Below are 27,166 nucleotides of genomic sequence, written 5' to 3' on the forward strand. Positions count from 1 at the left end.
TTTCTTTCTTTCTTTCTTTCTTTCTTTCTTTCTTTCTTTCTTTCTTTCTTTCTTTCTTTCTTTCTTTCTTTCTTTATCTAAAAACAGCATGGATTGGCTTTAGTTGAACAAAATAAATCAAATTGTGCTTGACCACCAGCTGCATTTGATAATTTCATGTTTAAATTTTCTTTCTTTCTTTCTTTCTTTCTTTCTTTCTTTCTCTAAAAACACAGCTTGGATTGGCTTTAGTTGAACAAAATAAATCAAATCATGCTCGATCACCAGCTGCATTCGATAATTGAATGTTTAAAATTTCTTTCTTTCTTTCTTTCTTTCTTTCTTTCTTTCTTTCTTTCTTTCTTTCTTTCTTTCTCTAAAATACAGATTGGTTTCGCTTTAGTTGAAGGAAGTAAATCTAATGGTGCCCAGCTATAATCGATGTTTTACTTTCATTCTTTCTTTCTGTCTTTCTGTAAAAATTCAGCTTGGATTGGATTTAGTTGGACAAAATAAATCAAATAGTGCTCTGTCACCAGCTGCATTCGATATTTTAATGTTTAAATTTTCTGGCTTGTTTCTCCTTTGTACTTCATAATGTTAAAACTAATATTTTAAACCTCGTTATTTCCAGATTATTTAAATTAAATACACAGATATTGAGGTCAGTTCATGAATGTGTGTCATTAAAGTGTTTAGAGGACATGATTAATGAATAAAAATAGGACTTTCATGAGGCTCTCGAGCTGGAAACAATACGATCTGGCCCCTTAAGACTCTCTTTTTGATCGGTGGCTTTGTAAGTGCTTAAATGAACTTACACCCCTTTTCCTCATCATATGCAGCACAAGCTCTGGTTTTCCAGGAGAGAGGGATTTAGTGCCAAAGCGTCCTACAAGCTGATTTTCCTCCTATTCCCTCATAATCAGATTCAGATGATAATGCCCTTCCAGAAAAAGAGACCCAGAACCTCCTGAGATGGCCACAGCTCTGAGCAGACTGAATCGGGCTTTTCTCTAGAGCTTCTGAATCCCAACCCAAGAATGGACAGATGTGAGGCCCCCAAAGCCAGGGATCCTCCTCCTCGGCCCCTCCCAGGAGAAGGGGGACAATTAATTGACTTTTAAAGCAACTGCTTTCTGAGCCCATTGCACACTTCTCCTTGGCTGAGCAGGGCTCACAAATTGGTGTGTTGAACTTTTTAAGAGGACTAAATAGCTGCCAATGAAAGTGTAAATGGCCTCGCAGTGAATGGGGCCCGCACAAAGGCACTGCAGTGACGAGGCCCCCGGCAGACATAATGACCATTGTCACGGCTGCTGTCATCTGGAAACCATCAGGCCTCATGAATCCCAGCAGAGGAGGGGCCAGACATGACTTTAGCTTTAACTCCACATTTTCTCTTCTCGTATATTTCTGTTTTATATCATATTATAGTTCATCTTTTTCTTTATCACTCCTGCTCATGTGCATACGTGCAGCATATACAATAGGTCAACTTTAACTCATTTACAGAAACTTTAATCCATTAAGAGCAACTTTAACTAATATGGAGCAACTTAAAGTAATATGGAGCAACTTTAACTCCTTTAGAGCAACTTTAAATAATATAGAGCAACTTTAGCTAATATGGCGCAACATTAAATAATACAGACGAACTTTAATTAATATAGAGCAACTTTAAATTAACCCTTTGAACCCTAGAATCTACAGGTAGGCTTTAAAAGCTTGTTATGTTTAAAACTTTAAATATAGAGCAACTTTAACTCATTAAGAGCAACTTTAACTAATATGGAGCAACTGACTAATGCAGAGCAACTTTAACTAATGTAGAGCAATTTGAATTAATATAGAGCAACTTCAACTCATTAAGAGCAACTTTAACTAATGAGGAGCAAATTTAATATAGAGCAACTTTAACTAATAATATCAACTTTAGTTCATATAGAGCAACTTTAATTCATGTACACTACCGTTCAAAAGTTTGGGTCACTTACAAAAGTCCTTATTGTTGAAAGAAAAGCAGTTTTTTTTAAATGAAGATAACATTAAATGAATGATAAATCCAGTGTAGACATAGTTAATGTGGTAAATGACTATTGTAGCTGGAAACAGCTGATTTTTAATGGAATATCTCCATAGAGGTACAGAGGAACATTTCCAGCAACCATCACTCCTGTGTTCTAATGCTACATTGTGTTAGCTAATGGTGTTGAAAGGCTCATTGATGATTAGAAAACCCTTGTGCAGTTATGTTAGCACATGGAGAAAAGTGTGAGATTTTATGGAAAACATGAAATTGTCTGGGTGACTCCAAACTTTTGAACAGTAGTGGAGGTCAATTTTAACTAATTTCAGAGCAACCATAACTAATACAGAGCAACTTTAACTAATAATAATGTATGGCAACTTAAGCTAATGTAAAGCAACTTTAACTAATACAGAGCAACTTCAATTCATGTACGTAGGTTTACACATGCTCAGTCACTAAAAATCAACCCGTAATGTAGAAAAAATAAATTCAGTATGCCTATTTTAAACTAAAATTACAGCTCTAGTAGATGAATGATAGTTTTGACATCTTTAACCCTCTTGCTGTCCTGGGGTCATTCTGACCCCAAATAAAATCTTTTGCCGTTGAATACTGTTATGTAAACAATGTCTATTTGGCCCTAAATTCCAAAATGACGGGAAAAATTTGTGGTAGTGGGTTGGACTGAAGTAAGACTAAAGGTGCAACACAGATTTGATTGACAATTTGACCCCAGAAGATAAAATATGACAACTGATAGGACATTACAAGGGTGAAACCAAAAACTACACTTATATTTATTTTGTGTACCTATGAATACACAATATGCATGTTATCTTGATGACTTCTGCCCCAAAAATCAAGCCTTCCACTGGTGTTTTTCCTCCTGCAGCAGCCCAGTTTGAAGTCTCCTCCCTCAGCTTTGTCCCCCGAGGCTCCCATGTCAAATTTCCACGCAAAATATCACCTCTCTGCGGGCTTTTCAGGCCACACAATCGTCATCTCTGGGAATCCCAGCCGGCTCTCATGGGGATCGAGTCCAGGAGGGCTGCTGCACGGTGCACCGGCAGGAGTCCACCCAGGCTGGGGGGTAATTGGTTTATCCCACCGCCTGGCCAGCTTTCCCATGTGGGCCACTGCTGCGGGGAGGCCCAGGGGTACAATATGGAAACAGCATGATACCCTCCAGTGCCTAACGGGCATTCAGTGCTGCTGCTATAGAGAGCAGGGACACAAAGCTGAAGCTGAGATGTCTTTTGGCTTTGAAAAGATTTGGTCTTTTTAAAAAACTGGGCAGCATTTATGGTCGAAAATGGGAAGTAATTGAATTTTGACTAATGCTTTTTTTTTAAAAAAGGGGGAAATATTCCTCTTAATTCAAGGTTGAGAGTTCTTTTAAAGCTATTTGTCATCAGTCCTGCAGCTGGTTGGTTTTTTAAAAGTCCTTGCTGTGTGAAATAAAACACAGAGTGCATCACAATGACAGGAGCAGAGTTTATTTCTCTGAAGTAGTGAAGAGCAAATCCTTTAGTATTATATTGTTAAGTAGTTAAGAAAAAGAGAGAGTGAATCATTGAACTGAAGCTGAATCATGACTTTATCGATAATCTGTGCAGTCCTTAAGCAAATACAGCTTAAAACACAAATCAGTGCCTCATCTGAACAACTTACTTTGGTATTATTTAATCATTTGGAAGGAAGGACAAGTTATCTCAGTTTATTAACCATCTACAACTCTGTTTATCTTATACTAGTCAGTATTAAATTAACCTGCAAGCTGAGCATTAAACTGCATTCTCTGCAAATTTACAAGCTTTGTTTCATAATCCCCTAACAAGGCCAAAAACAAACATAATTGTCATGAATTATGCAAAAAAAAGTCTAATATTATTGTATAGGAGAGGATACATTCTACCTAATCTAAGTCCTCATTTCAGAATGAGTCGGATATTTCTGTCTCCGAGTATGAATCTGCAAAAAAACAGAACAACAGTTACATAGTTTAGTCAACAATGAACCTTAAGTTTATGTGCAATCAATGAAATATGATACATTTAGAATCAGTGCATTAGTTTAGAGTGTATGTTGCACCTACCGAACCAGTACAGCTGCTATTAAACCTCCTGCGATGGGTCCTAACCAGTAAACCCAGTGGTAACTCCAGTAGTTGCTCATTACTGCTGGACCAAAAGCTCTGGCTGGGTTCAGACAGGTGCCAGATATGTCCCCTCTGATAAAACAAATTATTATTTATACTGAATATACACTACCATTCAAAGGCTTAAGGTCACTTGGAAATGTCCTTTATTATAAGAAAAAAAAAGCCATTTTTTTTCAATGAAGATAACATTAAATGAATGATAAATCCAGTGTAGACATTGTTAATGTGGTAAATGACTATTGTAGCTGGAAACAGCTGGTTTTTAATGTAATATCTCCATAGAGGTACAGAGGAACATTTCCAGCAACCATCACTCCTGTGTTCTAATGCTACATTGTGTTAGCTAATGGTGTTGAAAGGCTCATTGATGATTAGAAAACCCTTGTACAATTATGTTAGCACATGGATAAAAGTGGGAGTTTTCATGGGAAACATGAAATTGACCCCAAATTTTGCATGTGTGAACACGAATCTTCTTTTTTTTTGTATATTTCTGTCTTATTTCCAAGATAGAAAGTTTACACCATAAACAACAACTAGTACATTAGAAGTACTTCAAAAGATGCAAAAACCATGAATGCATCTATAGTTGTTTACTGCAGCTTTCTCTTAGATGCTCAGTCTATTATCTTGACTTTTAATGCACTTTTATGTTTTATTTTTATGACTTTAATGTATGATCGTAACGTCTACTTTTAAATCATCTTTATTATTAATTTTCTGAATGTATTCCTTTGCCATTGTAAAGCACTTTGAATCACCTTGTGTATGAATTGTGCTATCTAAAAAAACCTTGCCTTTCCTTACAGTTAATGACATACAAATAAAGTTTCCCTGCAACATGTCTGTCTCTAAAACAGATTTCTTGCAGGAGTTAAATCCTCCTTCCTCTCTGGATTCTCCTGAATCTTGTACTCACCCAGCCAGGATGTTGATGATGACGGTGCAGCCCACCATGAAGGGCACCAGGGGGCTCCTGGTCGTGGCGTTCACGGCCCCCAGCAGCACCACCATGGTGACCAGGCAGGTCATGGCGATCTCCCCGAACACAGCTCCTCCTATTTGACCTTCTGACTGCAGCACAGCAAACGCAGCTCCGTGTGCTTTGTTGTAGTTCTCTCTGGAGGTCATCAACTGTTTCGGATAAAACTCAGTTAAATGAGACTAAGGTGGACTTTTTTTTTTTTTTTTTTTTTTTAAAATCACACTCAGAGGTTGCAGGTTCACCTTTGCCATCGCAGCTCCAAGAACTCCTCCGGTCAGCTGGCATGCAAGATATGGGATCACCATGTTCATCTCCAGACCTCCACACAGGTAGACGGCCAGCGTGAACGGAGGGTTGAAATGGGAACCACTGGGGAGGCCAGAAAACAGAGAGAAAACGTAGGACACTGGTGTAGTTTAAGACAGGTTCAGGCTCTGGATATAACTAAATTATGCTGTTATGTTGTGTACAGCAGCACACAAAACAATAATGCATCTCCAGAAACACTGATGAAAAATGTGGGAAAATAATTGCCTGGTAACATGCACTCAAAGTCATAGATTTTGAAATTCATCATCCCTATACACTGCTTAATCCTCATTAGGGGGGCAAACTCCATGCAGAAACAACCCGGGAAGGCCAGGATGTGAACCGGGGACCTTCTAGCTGCAAGGAGAAAATGCTAAGCCACTGTGCAGCTCCTTTCAAAATATGTTATTTTAAAAAAGAAAAGATCAGATCTTCTTGTTGAAATCTAGCTAAGAAAACTACTTTGCTCAGTATTGAGTAGAAGCACCCTTTTGAGCTAGTACAGCCATGAGTCTTCTTGGGAATGATGCAACAAGTTTTTCACACCTGGATTTGGGGATCCTCTGCCATTCTTCCTTGCAGATCCTCTCCAGTTCTGTCAGGTTGGATGGTGAACGTTGGTGGACAGCCATTTTCAGATCTCTCCAGAGATGCTCAATTGGGTTTAGGTCAGGGCTCTGGCTGGGCCAGTCAAGAATGGTCACAGAGTTGTTCCGAAGCCACTCCTTTGTTATTTTAGCTGTGTGCTTAGGGTCATTGTCTTGTTGGAAGGTGAACCTTCGGCCCAGTCTGAGGTCCAGAGCACTCTGGAAGAGGTTTTCTTCCAGGATATCTCTGTACTTGACCGCATTCATCTTTCCTTCAGTTGCAACCAGTCGTCCTGTCCCTGCAGCTGAAAAACACCCCCATAGCATGATGCTGCCACCACCATGTTTCACTGTTGGGATGCTATTGGGCAGGTGATGAGCAGTGCCTGGTTTTCTCCACACATACCGCTTAGAATTAACGCCAAAAAGTTCAATCTTGGTCTCATCAGACCAGAGAATCTTATTTCTCATAGTCTGGGAGTCCTTCATGTGTTTTTTGGCAAACTCTATGTGGGCTTTCATATGTCTTGCACTGAGGAGAGGCTTCCGTCGGGCCACTCTGCCATAAAGGCCCGACTGGTGGAGGGCTGCAGTGATAGTTGACTTTGTGGAACTTTCTCCCATCTCCCTGCTGCATCTCTGGAGCTCAGCCACGGTGATCTTTGGGTTCTTCTTTACCTCTCTCACCAAGGCTCTTCTCCCACGATTGCTCAGTTTGGCTGGACGGCCAGGTCTAGGAAGAGTTCTGGTCGTCCCAAACTTCTTCCATTTAAGGATTATGGAGGCCACTGTGCTCTTAGGAACCTTCAGTGCTGCAGAAATTCTTTTGTAACCTTGGCCAGATCTGTGCCTTGCCACAATTCTGTCTCTGAGCTCCTTGGGCAGTTCCTTCGACCTCATGATTCTCATTTGCTCTGACATACACTGTGAGCTGTAAGGTCTTATATAGACAGGTGTGCGCCTTTCCTAATCAAGTCCAATCAGTTTAATTAAACACAGCTGGACTCCAATGAAGAAGTAGAACCATCTCAAGGAGGATCAGAAGAAATGGACCGCAGGTGAGTTAAATATGAGTGTCACAGTAAAGGGTCTGAATACTTATGACCGTGTGATATTTCAGTTTTTCTTTTTTAATAAATTTGCAAAAATTTCTACATTTCTGTTTTTTTCTGTCAAGATAGGGTGCTGAGTGTACATTAATGAGAAATAAAATGAACTTTTTTGATTTTAGCAAATGGCTGCAATGAAACAAAGAGTGAAAAATTTAAAGGGGTCTGAATACTTTCCGTACCCACTGTAGTGTTCACTTGTCCTAGTTACAGTGACACCATGCTGCTGTCTCACAATAATACAGAAATCTTTAACAAATCCGTGGATCTTGGTGGCCTTAATCACTTGTGGTTTTCTTGCACATTTCTGAGGACTTTGATTTCATATTGCTTCTATTTCTTAAATACTTTTTATCTCCACTGAATTCGATCATTCCGCTCCAGTTTAAGCCTTTTCAAGGTAACCCTGGTTGAACTTAACCAATCATGACACTAGGTGGCAGCAGATCACTTTGAAAACAGACTGGTGGCTGCGGATGAACTGATCTCCAGTCAGTCCAGTAGTTTCTGTCCCTGCAGGTATTTATTTGGCTCTGATGTGACCCACAATGATCCTGCAGCAGTGCTCAGTGTTTTCTGCTGCTGTTCATCCGTTTTTATGGACTCTCATGTGTATCATAGGTACTTTTTTGGTAGCAAGGGGTCGGAGGAATTTTAGCTTTGTCATGTTTGTCTTTTATTTGTAATTTATTTGAGCTAATTGGTCTAATGAAAGGCGTGGATGTGATCTTCAGGGATTCATTCCTTCTATAAAACCATATGACTTTGCCTCCAGCATGACAGGCCAATAGCTGAGTCAATGCTTTTTTTTTCTCTCTACTAAGGTATCACATGTCACCATTGAGCCATGCGGCTTACAGTCGGGAAGTAAAGGCACTTCCTTCTTCCTACCACAGTGTTGTAGAGACCCGTCACTTCAGCAGGACCTTTGTGGCGATGGGGCTCCTCGAGCTTTACGCAGCTCGTTTCCACTGACTTTATCAGTGTCACCGGGTTCAGTCAGGGGAAAACATCCACTTGTTTAGTGCGTAAAAGTGGTCGGAGAGCAGCTTTATTTTTTTTTCACTGCCACAATGGCTGCGACGTAGCGCAACTTTTGGATCCGCGGTGGATGATCGACGGCGGTGCAAAACTTTTACGCACTTGTAGGAGACGCCGAGGAGACTTTGAGTCATGAAGAAGCAGTTTAATCGCATGAGGCAACTTGCCAACCAGACGGTGGGGAGGTGGGTGTTTGATTCACACGATGCTGGAAGTTGATGTCACAAATTGTGTAGACGAAAAAAGCCCAACAGTGTTTGTAATTTGTGTCTTCCTTTGTCATCTGTGTGCTTGTTGTGGGCGGTGTCGGAAGGGCTGGGCCACGAGTCTGACATAAATACCTGCACAGTTCACCAGGTTCTAGGAAATATAACAGCTAAACTCACCTACATGTTACCTGGATGTTTATTCCATCTATTTATTTATTTACTAGAGAAAGTAAATGATGCTCCACATGTGGTTTAAATAAGTTCAACATCTCATTTGATGTGTGTGTCTGTTGCAGCTATAAGTTTATCAGATTTAAGACTTGAAATTTATGTTAGTTTTTAGATTAAAAGATATTGATTTTTATGTAAAGATGGGAGTTTGTGTATTTTAGATTAGGAACTGCAGTTATTGGGCTTTTTATTGTGACAAATTGACTAATACAGTTAATTTATTACCACAGTTGTTGGGAAACTTTGGCTCTTATTGGCTCCACTTAATTTAATTTACTCAGTGTAGCAGCAGTACCAGTCTTTTGCATACAGTACCACAGTTATTCGCTTTATCAATTACAGTATTGATTACTTTCCTGATTAACTGATGAGTGGTTGGTCAAAAAAATGTGCAAAATGTCAATCAGTGTTTCCCAAAACCCAGCATGACTTCCTCAAATGTCAGTTTTTTTTGCTTGCAACCCAAAAAACTTCACTTTACTGTTACAAAGGAGTAAAGAAAACAGAAAATAATAACATTTAGGACACAGAAAATAGAGAGTTTAGGCTTTTTTCTGTTCAACTTTACCCAAATTAGTTGATTAGATAATTGATTAATTGAAAAGTTGACAACTAAATAGTCATTTTAGCTTTATATAATACCAGTAGCCCTCTATCCTCCATGACCCCAAAGGTGGTATCTCCATTTATTGCTGTATTAATCTGATGGTTTCCTCCTAATGCTACTTCAGAGGGACTTTCTAACCCTGTAGGATCTGACCTTGGATTCCTCACATACGTTGCTCCACATGTTGTGTAAGAGCAGTAAAAATCAACTGAGCTCAATGACAGCTCGTTTATTGAGAAGCAAAAGTGTTTGCTCACACACGCCCCACTGTGGATTTCTGTTGATGGACTTTAACATGTCAGGAATCCTCTGGTGCTGCTTGAGTAAAAGAAAATGCAAGTTAGAAAGTAAATTCATGAGATTTGCATGTTTCAGGAAAGATCAAGGAGCTGCTGGGGTCAAATCAAATTCAGATGTCAGATTAAACGATCGTCCCAGTCTTTAATTAGCTTTAAAGTAGGTTTGATGATTTTAACCCATAAGGTAACTTTACGTGAGCGTAGAACAGGGGTGTCAAACTGTTCAAGGCCCACATTCAGCACAATTTGATTGGGGCCAGACCAGTTAAATCACAGCATAATAACCTATAAATAGCCACAACTCCAAATTTTTTCATTTGTTTTAGTGCAAAAAAGTGTGTTCTGACAATGTTCACATTTAAGGAATTATCTTTCTACAGAACATTATGAACAAACTGAAATTTCTTCAGAAAAATAAGTTCAATTTCAACAACATTATGCCTCAGTTTATCATTTACACATTACAACTTCCTTTACAACAGATCACAGAGTGTTTCTACAAAGGAACAAAACATTTAGTCACAGGTATCTGGAACTGAATGATATAGTATTTTACTTTATGATCAAAATGACAAAAGTCAGACAAAAAAACAACAAAAACAAGAGAAAATATTGCAAAAATGAGACACAAAACGACAAAAATGAGACAACACGAAACAAAACAAAAGAGACAAAAATTACCCAAAAAGTTACAAAGTAACAAAAAAAGGACAAACGAGACAAAAAACACAAAACATCACAAACAATACACAAAACAACAAAAAAAGCAAAACATAAAATGACAAAAATAAGACACAATAACACAAGTGAGACAAAAAGGAAACACAAAATGACAAAATGAGAAGCAAAATGAGAAAAACATGAGACAAACAACAAAAGTCAGACAAAAAAACCAACAAAATATTACAAAAATGAGACACGAAATGACAAAAGAACAAGAAACAATCTAGTATTTTACTTTATGATCAAAACAACTTGTCATCGTCTAGAAATTATTTTAAATTTATAGTTTTACAAATTTACAATTTCAGTTAATGTCTTCTCTGTAATTTTTACACTTTACAAAGTCGTCCTGCAGGCCGAATTGGACCGTCTGGTGGGCTGGTTTTGGCCCACGGACCGCATGTTTGACACCCCTGGTGTAGAGCATCTTTAGCTTTCTTTGAGTGGCTCTGGTCTAAATTCATTTTGACACAACACAAGTGAAGCTGGTTGCGACACAACATGTGGTTCCCAAAGCAGTGAATCTGTGCCGCCTCCCTCCCATGACAGTTTGTGTTGATTTGTGGTTTTGTGTTTGGCTCAGGGAGGGCCGGACACAGAGGCTTTTATTTTGCACAGTAAGCATTTCCACGGTTGTTGACGGGGACACAGTGGAGGGCTGGGGACGTCACACCACCACAGGGCTGTGTTTTTATAAAACGGGAAGCCAGTTTGATTTGCATGTGATTAATAAGAGGAAGCAGCTTGATTCTGATCTAGCTGCGTTTTAGATCTGTGGATAAACTCACACACGGCCTCCTTTTATCAAAATTTAGGCAATTAAATATCATCTAATGTATGAATATGAGCAGGATTCTAGAATGTGGACTAAATGTGTGCAGTTGTTTGATTTTTATACAGGCTTATTGGGTCATAAAGTGTTTTATTTAACTGTTTCTTTTTGGTTCTGGACTCCAGCGTGATGTTCTTAGAACAATAGCTGCCGTCCAGAGCCGCGCTGTACTTCAGTCAAATCAATGCTAATTCAGTATTGATAGGAATCTAAAGATTGCACATGGAGCTTTTTCCTTCTGAGGCAGTAAAGCCTGATGTGTAATGTGAGCACTGGGATCAGTGTGGAGGTATTCTGGCTGCAGATTGAATGTCTAATGACATCTTAACCATTTAAATAAATGAGTTATTTGCTATCTCTGTTTGCAGTATGATTGCATAAAGACAATTTATTCATGCACTACCATTAAAAAGTTTAAGGTCATCTAGAAATGTCCTTATTTTTGAAAAAAAGCTGTTTTTTCAATGACGATAACATTAAGTGAATCATAAATCCAATCCAGACATTGTTGATGTGGTAAATGACTATTGTAGCTGGAAACGGCTGATTTTTAATGGAATATCTCCATAGAGGTACAGAGGAACATTTCCAGCAACCATCACTCCTGTGTTCTAATGCTATATTGTGTTAGCTAATGGTGTTGAAAGGCTCATTGATGATTAGAAAACCCTTGTGCAGTTATGTTAGCACATGGATAAAAGTGGGAGTTTTCATGGAAAACATGGAATTGTGTGGGTGACCCCAAACTTTTGAACGGTAGTGTACATAATTATAAAGACTCATGTAAATGTTTAAACAGTTTAGTGTTGATTTTAATCATCCTGTGTTTATATTTGGATTGTAGCTATCAAGAGGCCACCATGACAGAGACTCCTATAGCGATTAATGACTTCTTATTAGTGTTCATGTTCAGGGTTGATCTTGAGGTATTAATCAATGCAATTTAGAGTCAATATTATGTTCAAGTACTACGTTTTTCATGATTACGTTTCAGTCGATTTATTTTCAAGTCAGCTAAACTATTATATCTTAAGTGCATTTAAATCAAAAATATGCCAACCTCACTTGCTTTTGCACATTCTGTTAAGTTTATGTGACTCTCTCTTGTATCTATGAGAATGTCCACCAGAGTCTGAGTAAGGTAAATTTTGGCTCTTTTCATGCGTAATGTTGACATGTTTTAAGCTTTTTGCATGTGATTTTACAGCTTTAAAATAACATGCAGTATGGTTCGGGTTAAGGTCAGGGTAGACGTGACATTTGTCACAACTACATGATTTCACACAATATGTAAAATGCAAAAATTCGTTCTGATAACATCAAGTGACTGATGTGTGAAGTGAAGTGAATAGGGCTGAATGTGGCCCTGAACTAGAATGAGTTTGACACCCCTGATCTAAATGTATTGCATTAGGATACTGTAAATGTTTTCCATGTAAAACCTGCACGATTCCTCCACCCTGTCAAAAAAAAAGAAAAGAAAAACGCTTCCTGTTGTATCATCTGCACCTTCTTTGTTATGGCAACAGGTGAAGGTGTGTGTGTTTGTGTGGGAGTTGCCAAGTGGGTTGTTGATGTCTGAAACACACCAAAACACACTGAGCATTCTAGCAGCGGTCTGTGGAAAATATGATGGCGTGACATCACTCCAGAACTTCTAGGAAATGTTGACAAAGAGCCAAATCCACGCCTTTCACATTCTAAATAAGATGTACATTCTCTTCTACCTAAAGAGAGAAAGCAGTCGCCGTTCTCCCGGTTTTGGTTTGGAATCTTGCTGAGCTGGCAGCTAAACAAACGAGGTCATCGCTCACGCCGTCAGTATCGAACAAATACACCAGCCAGCACACAAGTATTATATCTCCAGACACAAATCCCTGCAGACCTCTCCCCTCCCTCCACCAGCGCTATAGATTTAAACCTCACAGGGATCAATTAACCCTCTCCCACGCTACACTTATTACCTAATACTCCAAAATAAGATCTTCATGTTACACTCTTACCTCACCGCTGATCGAAAACGCCTCTGGCTGCCTTCAGCTCGGACCATTAGTGCAGATTTGAACTCAACTGGTCAAAAATTCAAGTCGCCTGCAGATGTTTTTAATCTTTGCAAAGAGCTGATCGATTTGTACCTAGGATAAGTAAAGGTCAGATTTTCTGCAGGAAGATACAACAGGTTGATAAATTATCAGCCCAGCGAATTATTGGATTTGATATTTTCTGATTACTGATGTGGTTGTTTTTTTTTTAACTGATTCCCAATAAAATCAATAAATTTCATTCTTCTCTTCATCTTTTTATAACTCCAGTAATAGCCTGTCAACACTGAAGGGTAGATGTCAAAAGGTTTTCTTTTAATTTAACATATATAAAGCTCCCGTAAACTAGTTCATTTTGATGAAGTTTGGTGTTAGAGTTTGTAGTAGTCTACATTTTGACACCAGGATTTTCATTTTTACTGCAAATGAGCACTAATGTTCAAAAGCTTGGGGTCATCCAGACAATTTCATGTTTTCCATGAAAACTCCCACTTTTATCCATGTGCTAACATAACTGCACAAGGGTTTTCTAATCATCAATGAGTCTTTCAACACCATTAGCTAACACAATGTAGCATTAGAACACAGGAGTGATGGTTGCTGGAAATGTTCCTCTGTACCTCTATGGAGATATTCCATTAAAAATCAGCTGTTTCCAGCTAGAATAGTCATTTACCACATGAACAATGTCTAGACTGTATTTATGATTCATTTCATGTTATCTTCATTGAAAAAATACTGCTTTTCTTTAAAAAATGAGAACATTTCTAAGTGACCCCAAGCTTTAGATCAGTAGTGTATGTGGGCAGAAAGTACAGAAATCTCAATGTAAGAAAGAAAAATTGAAAGCGTTACATTAGCTCTGGTATTAAGTTTAATGCAATATTTAATTTGCAGTGTATAAATGGCACCCAGTAATTCATAATGCTTCATATAACACTTCCTGGCAGGTCTATCAGGATGACATTCTACTGTGGATTTTAGCATATTGCGGTGATTTGGTGCAGTGGCACACAGTGCAGACTGCAGACAGGTTGGGCCGGATGATCTGTTCTGCTTTAGTTTTATGGGCTGTTCATTAGTTGTTTTGTTACAGCAAGTAAAGAAGAATGAAGCTTTTTATGTCCCCGACTCAATGTGGCTTACAGACAGCAGTCAGTAATTGTAAAAATGTGGAAATAAATGCAGTGAGTAGCTAAAACACTGTAATTTAAAGAGCTGTTCTTCTTTTTCCAGTACAGAAAAGTGAGAAAACATGAAGGAATACTGATTTCTACACATGATAGTAACATTTATTTTTGGGTTTCTGTCCACAGGGCTGAGAAAACTGAGGTCCTGAGCGATGACCTCCTGCAGGTAAATAATTCTCTTTTAGTAATCTTCATGTCTTTCACTTATCTTGACTCTGATTGTATCTGACGTCATAGCATTGGCTGCAAATTGGGATTCTATTCTTTTTAAATGAGGTTAAGGTGCATCGTAGCTCAGTATGTTGTAGTAAAAACTGATGGACTTATGAAAATTGGTACACATATGTAACTCAAGATGGACAAAAATGTAATTGACACCTATACCCAAAACACAACAGGAAGTCAGACATTTTAAATTATGTGACATATTTTCGACGATTTTGGGTCATTATTTGGCATTTTCAAAAGCTAGAAACTCAAACAGGGTAACCTCAACAGAGCTCACATTTGGCCAGGATGTACACCAGACATGGGTGATTAAAAGTTATCAAAATGCTCCGCAAAAGTCTGAGGGCGTGGAAATGGCTCAATAGCGCCCCCTGGAAAATTTCAAACATTTACTATGCCCAATGTGTGCGACCTGGACTTGAAATGTGGTACACATATGTAACTCTTCAAGACGCACAACAATGTAATTGACACCCATGCCCAAAACACAACAGGAAGTTGGCCATTTTGAATTTTGTGTAATATTTTGGATGATTTTAGACCAATTTTTGCACATTTTCATAAGCTGTAAGCTCAAATGGGGTAGCACAGAAAGAGCTCAAATTTGGCCAGGATTTACACTAACCATGGGTGATTGAAAGTTATCAAAATCTCCGCAAAAGTCTGAGAGTGTGGAAATGGCGGCCTGTGGAGTTTCGCCATCGAACAGGAAATGCTGTCTAACTAGACTGTACATGCTCCAATCTGCCTCCAACTTTACATATGTGATCAGAGTCCGATATACAGTCACAGTCGCAGCGCCACCTGGTGGACATGCTTGTGTTCGCTGACCAGTAAGGATGCAAGGACCCTACCCAAGCAGCTTTATTTGGGATTATAATCTTTTTAAGTGGGGTTAAGATGCATTGTAGCTCGATATTTTGCAGTAAAAATAAATGAATGAAAACTAAATCTCAGTCATTTTAACAAAAGGTGATTCTGAAAACCAGGTTTGAGCTATGCAACCTTGGAATGAAATAGTACGGACTGTGTTTTTTTTCTGTGGTCATTTTATTTTACTTCCTGCATTTGTATCAAAATATCTCCTTCCTTGACTTTGTGTTTGTGCTATTTCTTAACATTGTTTCACAGTGAAAAATGCAACTGACTGCAACTTTCTCTTTCTCAACTTTTTTTAGACAGCTAAGGTGTAAGTTTTATCCTGAAGAGGCCATTCTTATTTGGGCGTTTATAGTAAAGCTAGAGTAAGCAATGCATCTAGCAGTATTATTGTTCTATTTGTTGAAAATCCATACACCAGCCGATAAACCAACTGCTCTGATAATCTGAGGAAAAATATCTATTTTCTGTTGCATTCCATTGCATCCCACTGCATTTGGGATTTTTTTTTCTGGTTTTGTTCTTTTAAAATCTTACTTGCTGTTGCTGGTTTCCACTGTCCTGCACACTCTGTCTTTTACTGGTTGTTGTTTTTGATATTAGAGTGTTTTTTTTTTTTTGTTGTTGAGGAAAATGCAGATATTTTCTCTCTCCAGCTTCTCAAATATGACCATTTCTGACTGTATTTGTGAAGATGCAACATGAAAACACTGCGTTATTTATTCCACCTAAGTAGAATAAGTGTAATTTGGCTTTTACCAGACTTGGAATGAACCACGAGGCCTGCAGCAAAACATATGGAACCATGAGCCAACTGCATTTTTGCAGGTCTAGCAGATAAAGTTGAAGTTTGAAAAATGCAAATCTGCTCACAGCTCACTACCAACTTATTTAATCTAGTGTATGTAAATGTAAAAGCAGCTCCTTCAGAAGTCGTTTTCTGGAAGAGCAAAATGCGGAAATCATCAAAGGACTTACAAGTTCCACTCAGAGCTTCTGTTAAAGCCATCAGGCCTCAGCAGCTTGTTGACTCCAAGTCTCTCTCTCTCTCTGCAGTCTTGGAGTTTAACTGCTGGCATTAAAACATTACAGGGTAGTCTTTCATTCAGCAACGCCTCGCCAGATCGAGGGCTTGGCTCGGCGGGAGAAGAAGTGCCTCATGGTTTTCCACTCAAGGCAAACTCTTGCGATGTTCTGTTATCTTGAAATCACGCTGGATGTGTGCTGCTGATGGGGGATGGGAGGACTAAACTCCGGCCGGTGAGATCACTCTTAGGAAAAGAGTGAATAAATATGACAAACTGAGAAAGACAGAACATGTTGGGAAAAGAAAGGGACTTTTGTGGAAGGAAAGTGAAGGTGAACGAGTAGTGAAAAGCTTTGAGCAGCCCTCATTTAGAGTTTTATGACGGGCAGCAGTGACCGATGAACCCGGAGTGGTTTACACACAGACACACACAAAGCACAGAGTTCTTATTAAATATGCTTGTTTTTAGGACTAACTGACCTTCCACAGAAAAGCTTTTCCTCATCTCTGGAGCTTAGTGCTGCCTTCGACATTCCTGGAGCTCCAGCTCTCAGTGAGGAATGTGATTGTCAGGACATCTTTTGGCACAACAACTGCAGCTTCAGGTCGCCGTCACAATCTGTGGTTTTTAGGAAACAGCAAAAAGCAATTTTAAAAACAGTCATCTCTGTAAAATGTGCAGCACCCAGTTTACTGATTCATCGACCAATGAATCAGTATCAGCACTGTAATTTAACCACACTGCCTGGAAAAAGTTTTTTTTCCCCCTCTTTCCAAACATGAGCAGAGAAAGAATCATTTTTCCGATCCCCCTCCCCACGAGCTCCTAGAACCCCGTTCTGTGAACTTGAAACCTGACACTGTGATTTCCATGGTGCTGTTGTAGTCTTTTCCATTTTTTCCGTAGTCCTGAGGCACTTATCCTGTTAGGACTCGTCCCGCCTCAGTGGGAGAGTCGAGAGGGCTGTGGGACTTTATCTCAGACTGGAACTGGTCCCGCTAGTCAGGATTTGAATACAGCTGAGGATGTGATGGACTGATACTGTAGCAGAGACTGAACTGTGCTCATATCTGATGCTGTATGTTAAGCAGGTATCTGGTGACTGTCGCCTCTCGTGTGTGTTTGCTAAATACAAAGCTGGAGTCAGCATGCAGATAGCTTATCTTAGCATAAAAGCTGGAAAAGGGGGAGATAGATAGATAGATAGATAGATAGATAAAACCTTTATTGATCCCGCAGCAGGGAAATTTGCAGTGCTACAACAGCAAAGACAGAATAAACAGTAGAAAAAAGAGCAGCACACAATGCACAGATATAAATAGATACTTTCTCCTTGAACCTTTAGATGCATAAGTGGGTCAAAAATGACCCGGTAAGGTCATTTTTTTGCAGTATGTTTGTAATGAAAAATTTTTATCATTTTGTTTTCCAGCTATTCCTCAAAAAACATGTTTTTGATATCATTCCATTCAAATTTTTAAGTTACCATTTATACTTTTAAAGAAATTGTAATATTTGTATTAGTACCTCAAGCTCTTTATCACTGATAATATCATACAATGATATGATAGAGATGATGAAGTACAGAAAGTACAGAAGAGGAAAAGAGTGGAAAAATGTGAACAAAATGGACATTGACATTCTTCTGTTGCTGTTCTGTGTAATATTCTTAATTTTCAATTATCAAAATGTTCAAAATCTGTTGTAAAGTGAGAAATCAACATATTTCAAACATGAAATAATTTTTGTCAACAAAAATTTAATACAAACAAGTAATACTAATTATTATTCTTAACCAAAATGACAAAAATGTTATTAAAAAAAACATTGATTCTTATACAGGTCATTTCTGACCCACTTATGGAAGAGTGCAGGGTCCAATCAATGGAGCTTCTAAAGGTTAAGAGAAGAAATCTAACTTTTGCAGTATTAATATGGAAAAATAGGAAAATAAGAATATGGTCATGTCATTGCACTCTATGGAGGTATTGTCTGGGATATTGCATATAGTGTTTGTCTTATGGCAAACATGGTAACAAAACCCATTTATCATCCCCTCTGAGGTTAAATCTACACTTTATATCCCATCTGTTGATTCCTCTGCTAAGATAAGCTAACTGGTTGCTTCATAAGTGAAGCTGCAGTAGGCAAACATCTGAAAAAAGAAACAAAGAAAGAATTAGGGCATATGTACATACATCAAACATGCAACAACAGTCAAGTCAGAATCAACTTGTGCTTCACGCCTTCCTCTGTTTAACCCATCAAGCCTCCATGTTCTTTTTACAACGTGGACTTTGTTGCTCTTCTACTATCTCACCTGATCTGGATTTAAAGACCTGTGATTACCAGAACTCTCCTGTCAGGTGCTAAAGACGGAAAAGTGAGGCAAGAAAAGGTGCAGAACTCTAGTTTCCTGTCACCTACCCCAGCTGTAAATTGTCCCTGGGCGATTTCTGCTTCTGTCACATTTTTACTCACTGTGGGCTCATTTGAAAAAATTAATCTAATTAATTAGAGGCTTTGTAATTAATTAATCACGATAAATCACATTTTTGTCAAATGTCAATATTTGACACCATAAGCAAAGTTTATCGATTCAAATAAATATTGGTTGACAACTGAATCAATGAATAGACATATATGTAAACTTAAACAACAAAAATATTTATATTTTATTTATATTTATCTGCATTTTTCATGTGTACTACATTCACAGATTAGATTACTGATTACATACAGATTACTCAAAGTGCAATTATAGCGATTATATTCAACATTTTAAGACTTTTTGTAAACTCATGCACTTTCACTGTTTTGAAAAATGGTCTATTATGGGATGGCTACATCATTAGTCGGTACCAGGACTGTCGTAGCTAACGTATGGTGCATCACCCAGAGCTAATTTGCATAAAGTAGTTCCATTTATGCAAATGAGGCGCAGGCAGCGGAGGTCCGACGCATCGCAAAACTTTTGTTAAATGTCTAAACCAGCCGTCGTCGAACTAAAATGAGGACAGATTCAGCAGCTTATTTCGCGCCACAAATGCTTTCAGAAATACTTTTTGCTGAACAGTTTTCTCAGTATAAGAGAAAATTTGCGATGGAGCTGCTATGTTGGTCCAACGTTTCTGTGCTGATTCACTCAGTGTGTCCTGTGCATGTTCTTCGCAGCTGGCAAACAAACTTTAGGTTCTTTGCCGCCACCTACTGGCCTGGAGTGTGCATCAGAGTTACCAGTGTGCCAGAAATAAATGAACTGAGAAAGGTGTGATTAAATGCGTTATTTTTCTTGTCATTAATTAATTGTAATCAATGTGTTAAAGTCCCAGCACTAGTTTTTACTCTTTCTGGCTGAGATTAATAGTGTAATTTTAGTATTTACTTCTTCTTTTCTTTTTTTTATAGACAAAATGTTTTTCAAACCTGCCAGGTTCAGAAGGTTAACAAAGAGACTTAAGTGGTGGCAGCAAACCTTTTTTCCTAACTCTTTAACCAGAGTAGTGCATTTCCTATTCCTTTAAACATACATTTTTTTGTGCTTCATTTGAATCCTGGTTGTGCTTCGTCATCAGCCAGTCAGAGGGTTAGCCGTCCTGCCAACACGGTCAGCCAGCTAGTCATCCTCCAGCGTCCAGCTGACAGATTACCAGTCGACTAGAGCAGCTCCGAGCCAGAAAACAAGCCCGTATCCACCCATCCCGGTTCCTCCGTGACTCACTCGACGTTCCATATTTTCTGCTGCAGCGGGTCAGAGGTCGTCAGCTCGCTGTTCACTGTTTTCATTGCTGTCTGGAAAAAATGTTGGCAATAACCGGCCTGTAAACCTTTGGACAGCTCCGTAACCGGAGGGTGGAAGGGATTGTCTCTGCTCTACGGGCTTGTCTGTTCCTGTGATCAAGTAGTTTTCTTGCTTCTTTTCTTTTCTCTTCGGAGTGTTTCTACTGTGTTTTCTTAATTGAGGTTCTCCCAGAGGATCTCAGCTTCAAACATGAGACTAAGTGGATGAGGAAGTTCAGATAAAAAGGGTGATACAGCACCCAATCTGTGTCCTGCCCATATAATCATTACATCTGAGTCACATTTGAGTTGCAGAAAAACACTTATTAGCTGTTAATCTTTGAAAAAAAAACATTTGTTTGACTGAACTCAGGGTGTTTCCAGACTCTCCTCTAAACATCTGGGAACATATTCGTATAGTGTGCAGTCAAAAATGGCAAAGCTGTTTTTGTAAAAACACAAGAAAAATACTGTGGATAAAAAGTCTAAAATCATGGTAAGAAACATTAGACGCCAGTGTACCAGTCATTTCCGGCTCCTGTCATTGTTTGGAAAAGGAAACGGTGTAATTAACCCTCTGAACTCCGAGCAGTTTCTGGGTGGTTTTTGTCACATTTTTTACTCACTGTAGGCTCATTTTATGCTGCAATATAAAGACCTGCACCTTTACGGAAACATCACAACTCAAAAATGACTTGTGCGCAATATATAATATCTATAATGCCATAAATTCTTCAAAGAAAAAAATAAAAGTTTAATTTTATTGTCTATTTATTGTACAAAAACTGAAAAAAAAGGATTTAGCATTTTCCCAAGTTTCCCCAGGTGTAACCAGCATTTAAAAACCAAAATGATGAGTCTACATAAAGCATTTTCTGTTTGTTGTCATACTCGCCTCCTGTCTGCTTTGTGTAAACACAGCCTGCAGTTCAGCTGAAAATTCCCTGAAATTTTGTGCTGTGACTGTTGGTGGCAGCTGAATCGCAAATAACTTTATTGTTACGCTGAAGACTGCAGAATTTTTTCTTTTTTGCAGAATCTGGTTAGAGCAAAGGGTTTATTGTTGGTGATTTTTTTAAAAATCTGATTTGATTTTAATTAAATATAATGATAGGAAACTTAGATATTGGTTAAGTTTCCTGTCTCAGTTGAAGATTATTAGTTTGATGGCTGTCTGAAGGTTGAAAATCAGGCAGTTCTTTCTGTTTTTACAGTTTTTGGATCAGATAACTGGTGTCATTTTGCCATTTTGGGTTTTTTAGGTTCACAAGGTTAAACTTGTCAAAAATTAGCTGCTTTGCAATGTGATTCGAATGTGATTTTAATAGACTCGAAGCACAGACTGGGGCTTTATTATGTCCACATTAATCAGCTAACAGGGCTGCTAAAGAGAAGCAGAGAAGGAGATTAGAATCTGGGGAAATTTCACATGTGGATTATGCAAGAGAGCCAAAAAGCGTGTCTCCATACGTGACGTTTTGTACGTTCAGTGTGAGTCCTGAGGGTCTTCTTCCAGTCCACCGTACCGCCCACACTGCTGCTGTCACCCAGGCCCCCTTTTCTTTTCCTTCTTGGCTCCAAACGCTGGACGTCTGGATCCAGTCGGGCTCCACGCATTAATCAGAGCCGGGGATCAGCTGAATGGCGGGCGAATCAATTGGACTCAGGCAGAGGAAGCCAAGTCCAGCTGTGGTCTGGCATCGTGCAACAGCTGCAGGAGAGAGACTCGGATAGAGAGGAGAGCGAATTAGTGAGGATGAAAGTGGAGGAAGAAGATGGGATCGGACGGTAAATGAGACGCTGGGTGTTTACACCGAAGCAGGAAGGGGAAGAGGACACTTATGACGGGCAGATAGCTGGGCGCAAAATCATCCTGGCACGAAGCCCGGAGAGGAAAATGATCTAAATGATGGTGTTTATGGCGTTATAAATGTCTCACCTCGTTAAAAACTCACCATTTGTTGAAATATTGCACAGAGGATAGTGAAGGAAGTTTCATTTTACTTGTTCTTTTGTTTTTTAGATAACTGTAAACTTTACTGCAACCATTTCCCAATTAATTATTAATCTGCAGTTTATTTCACAACATATAGAAGTGAAGAATCAGAGTTATTGATCATGTGGTCATGAAGCTGTGAGAAGAGACCATAAACTGTATCTGGTGGTGCATTCAAGGACAGAGCTGGATGCCAAAAATTACAAAATTGAGATGTTTTTTGTGTTTTGAATGTATTTTTTCCACAAGTAATTTCCTGAATAACCCCCATCCCTCACACTGTCGCCTTTGTTGCTGTAATATTAATTCTTTTACAGCACTTTGGTTGTACGTTAACCTTGAGAATTACCACAACAGTTTCGCATTTATACTTGGTGATTAGCGCAATTATCCAATGCCAAGGAGTCATAAATTCCACAGCGTTCCTCCACTGAGGCGCCAGAGTTTGGTGGTGTTGGTGCTCTTCTGGTTAATCATACATTCAGAATTACTGGAACATCCATATTGCATCAGATCATGAAAGACTAGGAGATGGTGAAGTCAAAAACTGGTGAATCAGAGCACTAGATCCAGTTCATTATACATTTTTAAAATCGTAGATCAGGGGTGTCAAACATGCAGCCAAAACCAGCCCAACAGAGGGTCCAATCCAGCCCACGGGACGACTTTGTAAAGTGTAAAAATGACAGAGAAGACATGAACTGCACACTGTAAATTTGTAAAACTATAAATTGAAAGTAATTTCTGTGGATCCAGACTATAAGCTACATCACTGCCAAAATCTGATCACTTGGTCCTTGTGTCATTTCTCACATTCCCTGAAGATTTCATCCGAATCCATCAGTCCGTTTTTGAGTAATGTTGCCAACAGACAGACAGACAGACAAACCAACGGCGATCATCACATAAGTCCGCCACGTTCCTTGTAGAGCATTTAGAAAAAACTCAATGAAATACATACATGTTGCTGCTGTGGTGAATTCTGAAGTGACCCAAGTGTTGTAGAATTGGAAAATAAGCTCAAATGTAATTTTTTGTTGTTTTTTTTGTTTTTTTTTTTTTTTGCAAATATCTGCTATTAAATGGCAACATTTTTTGTCTTTTGCTGTGTTTTCTGTATCTGCAGCTCACTTTAGTATTTGGTTTTATTCTCTTGCTTTGCAGCAGCTTTTAAAAATGCAAACCAGTAAATTGCTCCTTTGTGTGTTTTCTCAAGCTGCTGTCCCTATAAGCAAAGATACACTGAGTTTAGCATCGCTATCAGGAAAGAAAAAGTGGAATCGGCATCAAAATTCAGCTCTCTTAAACCACTGGATGCCTGGAAGGCTGAGTACCGATGTGAAAAAAGTGTGTTACGCTCTGGAAAATGTAAAGTAGACTTCACGGTTTGTCGTCTAGGGGTTAAGACGTGCATGTAATACCTGCTCCTGAAGTTTCAACAGCAGATCAGGCCTGCAGTATCTCTTCATATCCTTCAATGTGTGTTACTAATCGGCGCTGACTCCTTCCATCTGGCCGCAAAGACAAACAGCTCCTCCATCATCTTTAAATTACAAGAACAGGATGGAAGGTTTAGAGATGTTCTAGTGCAGCATCTGTGCTCTGATTTGCAGCCTCACCTGGATTGTTTCTGTTCAACAGGAACGTGTGCGTGTGTTTGTTATGGTCATTACACTGTTTCCTTCATCCTGACCTGAGCTCTTTGTGTTGATTTTCTAACATTTTGCGTCTCCTGTGCAAACGCAGATTGAGCGGCGGATGGAGCTGGTACGTCTGGTGTCGCACAACACGCACAAGAAGCTGGTGTCGTGTCTGCAGGGTCAGCTGGGAACAGACACCGAGAAGAGACACGTGAGTCGCCTTTTACTCTTTCATTCTGCAGCTGAACTTTCAACTGCTGTGATATAACCTGACGGTGTCACCACGGCAACGTAACAACAGGCCACATTTACTGTAAGTCACTGCTGCTGTATGTACACTAACCTTAACTAATATAGAGCAACTTTAACTAGTATAGAGCAACTTTAACTAGTATAGAGAAACTTTAACTAGTATAGAGCAACTTTAACTAATACAGAGCAACTTTAACTAGTATAGAGCAACTTTAACTAGTACATAGAGCAACTTTAATTAATATAGAGCAACCTTAGCTAATATAGAGCAACTTTAACTAATATACAGCAGCTTTAAATGAACCCTCTGAACCCTAGAATCTGCAGGTAGGTTTGAAAAGCATGTTTTGTTTAAAATTTGCCAAAATGACACCACTTATCAGAGCCTGAAGCTGTAAAATTGCGAAAAATAGTCAGATCGATGGTCAAATCTAAACTTAAAATTGTGATATTCAATCAAACTCACTTTATTTGACATGTCTCATTAAAAACATCTGTAAAAGTAACCTATTTGCACAGGACAGCTTTTGCAAAAAACAAAAAATGCTGAACCCCTCACCGCAACCGAGAAGCCATCACTGAGTCAGCTTTGACCAGAAATCACATGACTAAAATTCTGGGACTTTTTGGCTGAACTGCAGGATGTATTTACACGGAGCAGAGAGGAGGCAGGTGTGGAGGCAATTCAGAGAGACAGAGAGGAAAATAAAACACATTTTAGCAATAAAAATCAATGCAACATGGCTGTAAATCATCATACAGAGGAGCAGGTTGTCAGTAAGTTGTTGGGAGATACATACAGCACGGTGAAACATCTGTGATGAGTTAATATGCAGAGTAGTGTGGAATCGCAGAATTTCCAGATGTTGTAAAAATATTAATAGTTAAATATGTCCAGTATGTAGAGAAACCATTGGTATAATCTGTGGGTACCATTTTTAAATTTTTTTCTATAATTAATAATCTAAGAAATTCTCTTTTTTTGCTATTTATGGCATTTTTAATTTAGTTTTACTGTACAGAACACATGTTAGCGTTCTCTCTTCTTCTAGCTATGGTTGTGTTGTTTCCATAGAGATGCAGGACTTTAGATCTCAGCTGAATTGTGCCAGTAGAGAGTAAAAAAACAACAAACGCCAAGCAGCTGGGGGTTAAGTAATGGTGAATCAGTGCTGTCAGTGTTAGCACTGAACTGCTATCTTGTGCTGTGAACACGTAGCGTCTTTCCTTATGTAACACTCAGATACGAGGGAGACTCAGGAGAGAAATATTCAGCTCTGGCCTCCTGCCAGCCTCACTGTGTCTGTGTAGCAAACCCAGCCCATACAGCCAATAAAACTGACAAGCCTGCCAAGGAATCTCTGTTATATGTCAATTTGTCAAACTTTTCGGAGCATAGTTTTATTGTTTTACGCTCCTGCCGGCCATATAAGGATGATATATAAGGAAGGTAGTAAAATAAAAATGATTATTTGAGTGTATCAGTCCTAGTTGTTTATTTATTGTTGATTTTCTTCTGTACATTTGTTAAGTATCTTTACTGGCTGGTGTTCTTGCAGAAGAAGCTGCCGCTGACGGGGCTGTCCCAGACCATGCAGGAGGGAGGAGGCCAGCTGGGAGATGAGAGTCTGATCGGGTGAGACGGGAAAATAGTTTGAACGTCAACGTTTTATTACATGCAACACCAGTTTCAGCAGCGTTTAAATCTCATGTATGCATGTATGTGACAGAAAGAGACCCTTTTCTAATAGCTGAAATCACATTGATTGTAAATAATGCAAGTTCAGCGTTAAAAATGAGTATTTGAGTGAATATAAACTATCAGAAGTATATCTGTCCGTGTTTTGTTTGCATTTAACCCTCTGAACCCTAAAATTAGCTTCTGAGTTTGAAAGCAATGATATCTTTCAGAAAAAAATCACAAAAATAACATTTATCAGAGCCAGAAGCTGTAAAAACTGAAAGAATCATTGGATATTTAACTTTACGGTGGTCCTTGAACTTCTCATGTGTGACTGCCGTCCTATCAGGAATCAAATCTAAGCTTAAAATAGTGATATTTCAGCAAAATCACTCAAGTTCTACATGACTTACTTTTTAAAAATACCAAAACAAACTGTATGCATAAATATATTCTGCAAAAAATAAAACATAAGATAAAATTCTGCATCCTTCAACACAACTGGCAAGTATTCTAAAACTCTGTGACTGTTCGGCTGAACTGCAGGCTGTGTTTATTCATGGAAAGATATTTTAAATGTAAGTAGTAAAATATTTATAGTTTGTAGAGTCGCAACCTCTTCCAGTGTTGGTAACACTTTTGCATTTGGAGGACAGTTGTTTCAGGTTTTTTCTATTTTTGTAAAATAAATAGCCGAAGACATTAAAGTTTTTTTGTTTGTTCTTTATAATATGTGGCATTATAACTGCTTCTAGTCATGGTTGTGCTGTTTCTATAGAGACGTAGAACTTAATGTTTTAGTGAAAAATAAGCCCACAGTGAGTAAAAATGAAGCAAAAGACGCCCATAAAGTACCTGGAGTTCACATTTACCTTAACAGCGTTCATAACTGTCGTCTCTGCATGTTATTCTTCTGTGCGTGTTTGTGTGTGAACAGAAAGATGATGGATGTGTGTGGGGAGGCTGAAAGTAGGTTAGCCACCGAACTGATGCAGCACGAACTGCAGCTCGAGAGAGATATTCTGGACCCTCTTAACCAGCTGGCAGAGGTACAAACACAGACACCGACACTCTCTCATACGCTTCAGATTATTTACAACCTGCATGTAGCTGCATTGAAGTTCTAAATGGATGCATTTGTGGTGTTTTTTTTTAAATCATGCTTAATATTTTAAGAGCCTGCACAAGATCTGTGCCATATTCAGCAAAGCCTGTATCACTATTTATATCATTTATACTGACAAAAAGTTGCTCCCAGTGCTGATTGTGACTGTAAAGTAGAGCTGTCAAACATGCAGCGCGTGGGACGACTTTACAAAGTGTAAAAAAATCACAGAGAAGACATT

The 27,166-nt window shown here is 38.8% G+C and overlaps 2 protein-coding genes across 5 annotated transcripts in view; one reads left to right on the forward strand and one right to left on the reverse strand.

Annotated features, from left to right (window-relative positions):
* Nucleotides 1–3,498: 3,498 nt before the first annotated feature.
* On the reverse strand, nucleotides 3,499–5,619 carry aqp8b (aquaporin 8b). Its single transcript, XM_035954348.2, has 4 exons — nucleotides 5,400–5,619; nucleotides 5,092–5,306; nucleotides 4,107–4,241; nucleotides 3,499–3,982 (listed from the first exon to the last, which is right to left on the reverse strand). Exons 1-4 carry the CDS (start codon nucleotides 5,466–5,468, stop codon nucleotides 3,940–3,942), a joined length of 462 nt encoding a protein of 153 aa, XP_035810241.1. The 5' UTR covers nucleotides 5,469–5,619; the 3' UTR covers nucleotides 3,499–3,939.
* A 2,451-nt stretch (nucleotides 5,620–8,070) lies between these two features.
* The window catches only part of arhgap17b (Rho GTPase activating protein 17b), a 36,559-nt gene continuing 17,463 nt past the window's right edge, over nucleotides 8,071–27,166 (forward strand). For 2 of the 4 annotated variants that reach the window (XM_035954344.2, XM_035954345.2), the window contains exons 1-5: nucleotides 8,071–8,388; nucleotides 14,463–14,502; nucleotides 23,994–24,098; nucleotides 25,699–25,775; nucleotides 26,758–26,869. In XM_035954344.2, the coding sequence (XP_035810237.2) occupies nucleotides 8,336–8,388; nucleotides 14,463–14,502; nucleotides 23,994–24,098; nucleotides 25,699–25,775; nucleotides 26,758–26,869 (387 nt within the window). In that variant the 5' untranslated portion in view covers nucleotides 8,071–8,335. The remainder of the gene's footprint in view (nucleotides 8,389–14,462; nucleotides 14,503–23,993; nucleotides 24,099–25,698; nucleotides 25,776–26,757; nucleotides 26,870–27,166) is intronic. The other 2 variants (XM_023283599.3, XM_035954346.2) reach the window with 2 other exon arrangements.

The sequence above is a fragment of the Amphiprion ocellaris genome, chromosome 19, assembly GCF_022539595.1.
Source record: "Amphiprion ocellaris isolate individual 3 ecotype Okinawa chromosome 19, ASM2253959v1, whole genome shotgun sequence".
In the NCBI taxonomy this organism is placed as follows: Eukaryota; Metazoa; Chordata; class Actinopteri; family Pomacentridae; genus Amphiprion; species Amphiprion ocellaris.

Excerpts from the sequence above, each read along its gene's own strand:
- aqp8b (XM_035954348.2), bottom strand. The coding sequence starts at position 5,468 with ATGAACATGGTGATCCCATATCTTGCATGCCAGCTGACCGGAGGAGTT. Across the intron at positions 4,242-5,091 it reads ATCATCAACATCCTGGCTGG|AGGGGACATATCTGGCACCT; the intron begins GTGAGTACAAGA and ends TTGTTTTATCAG. Across the intron at positions 3,983-4,106 it reads ATAGCAGCTGTACTGGTTCG|ATTCATACTCGGAGACAGAA; the intron begins GTAGGTGCAACA and ends GTTTTTTTGCAG.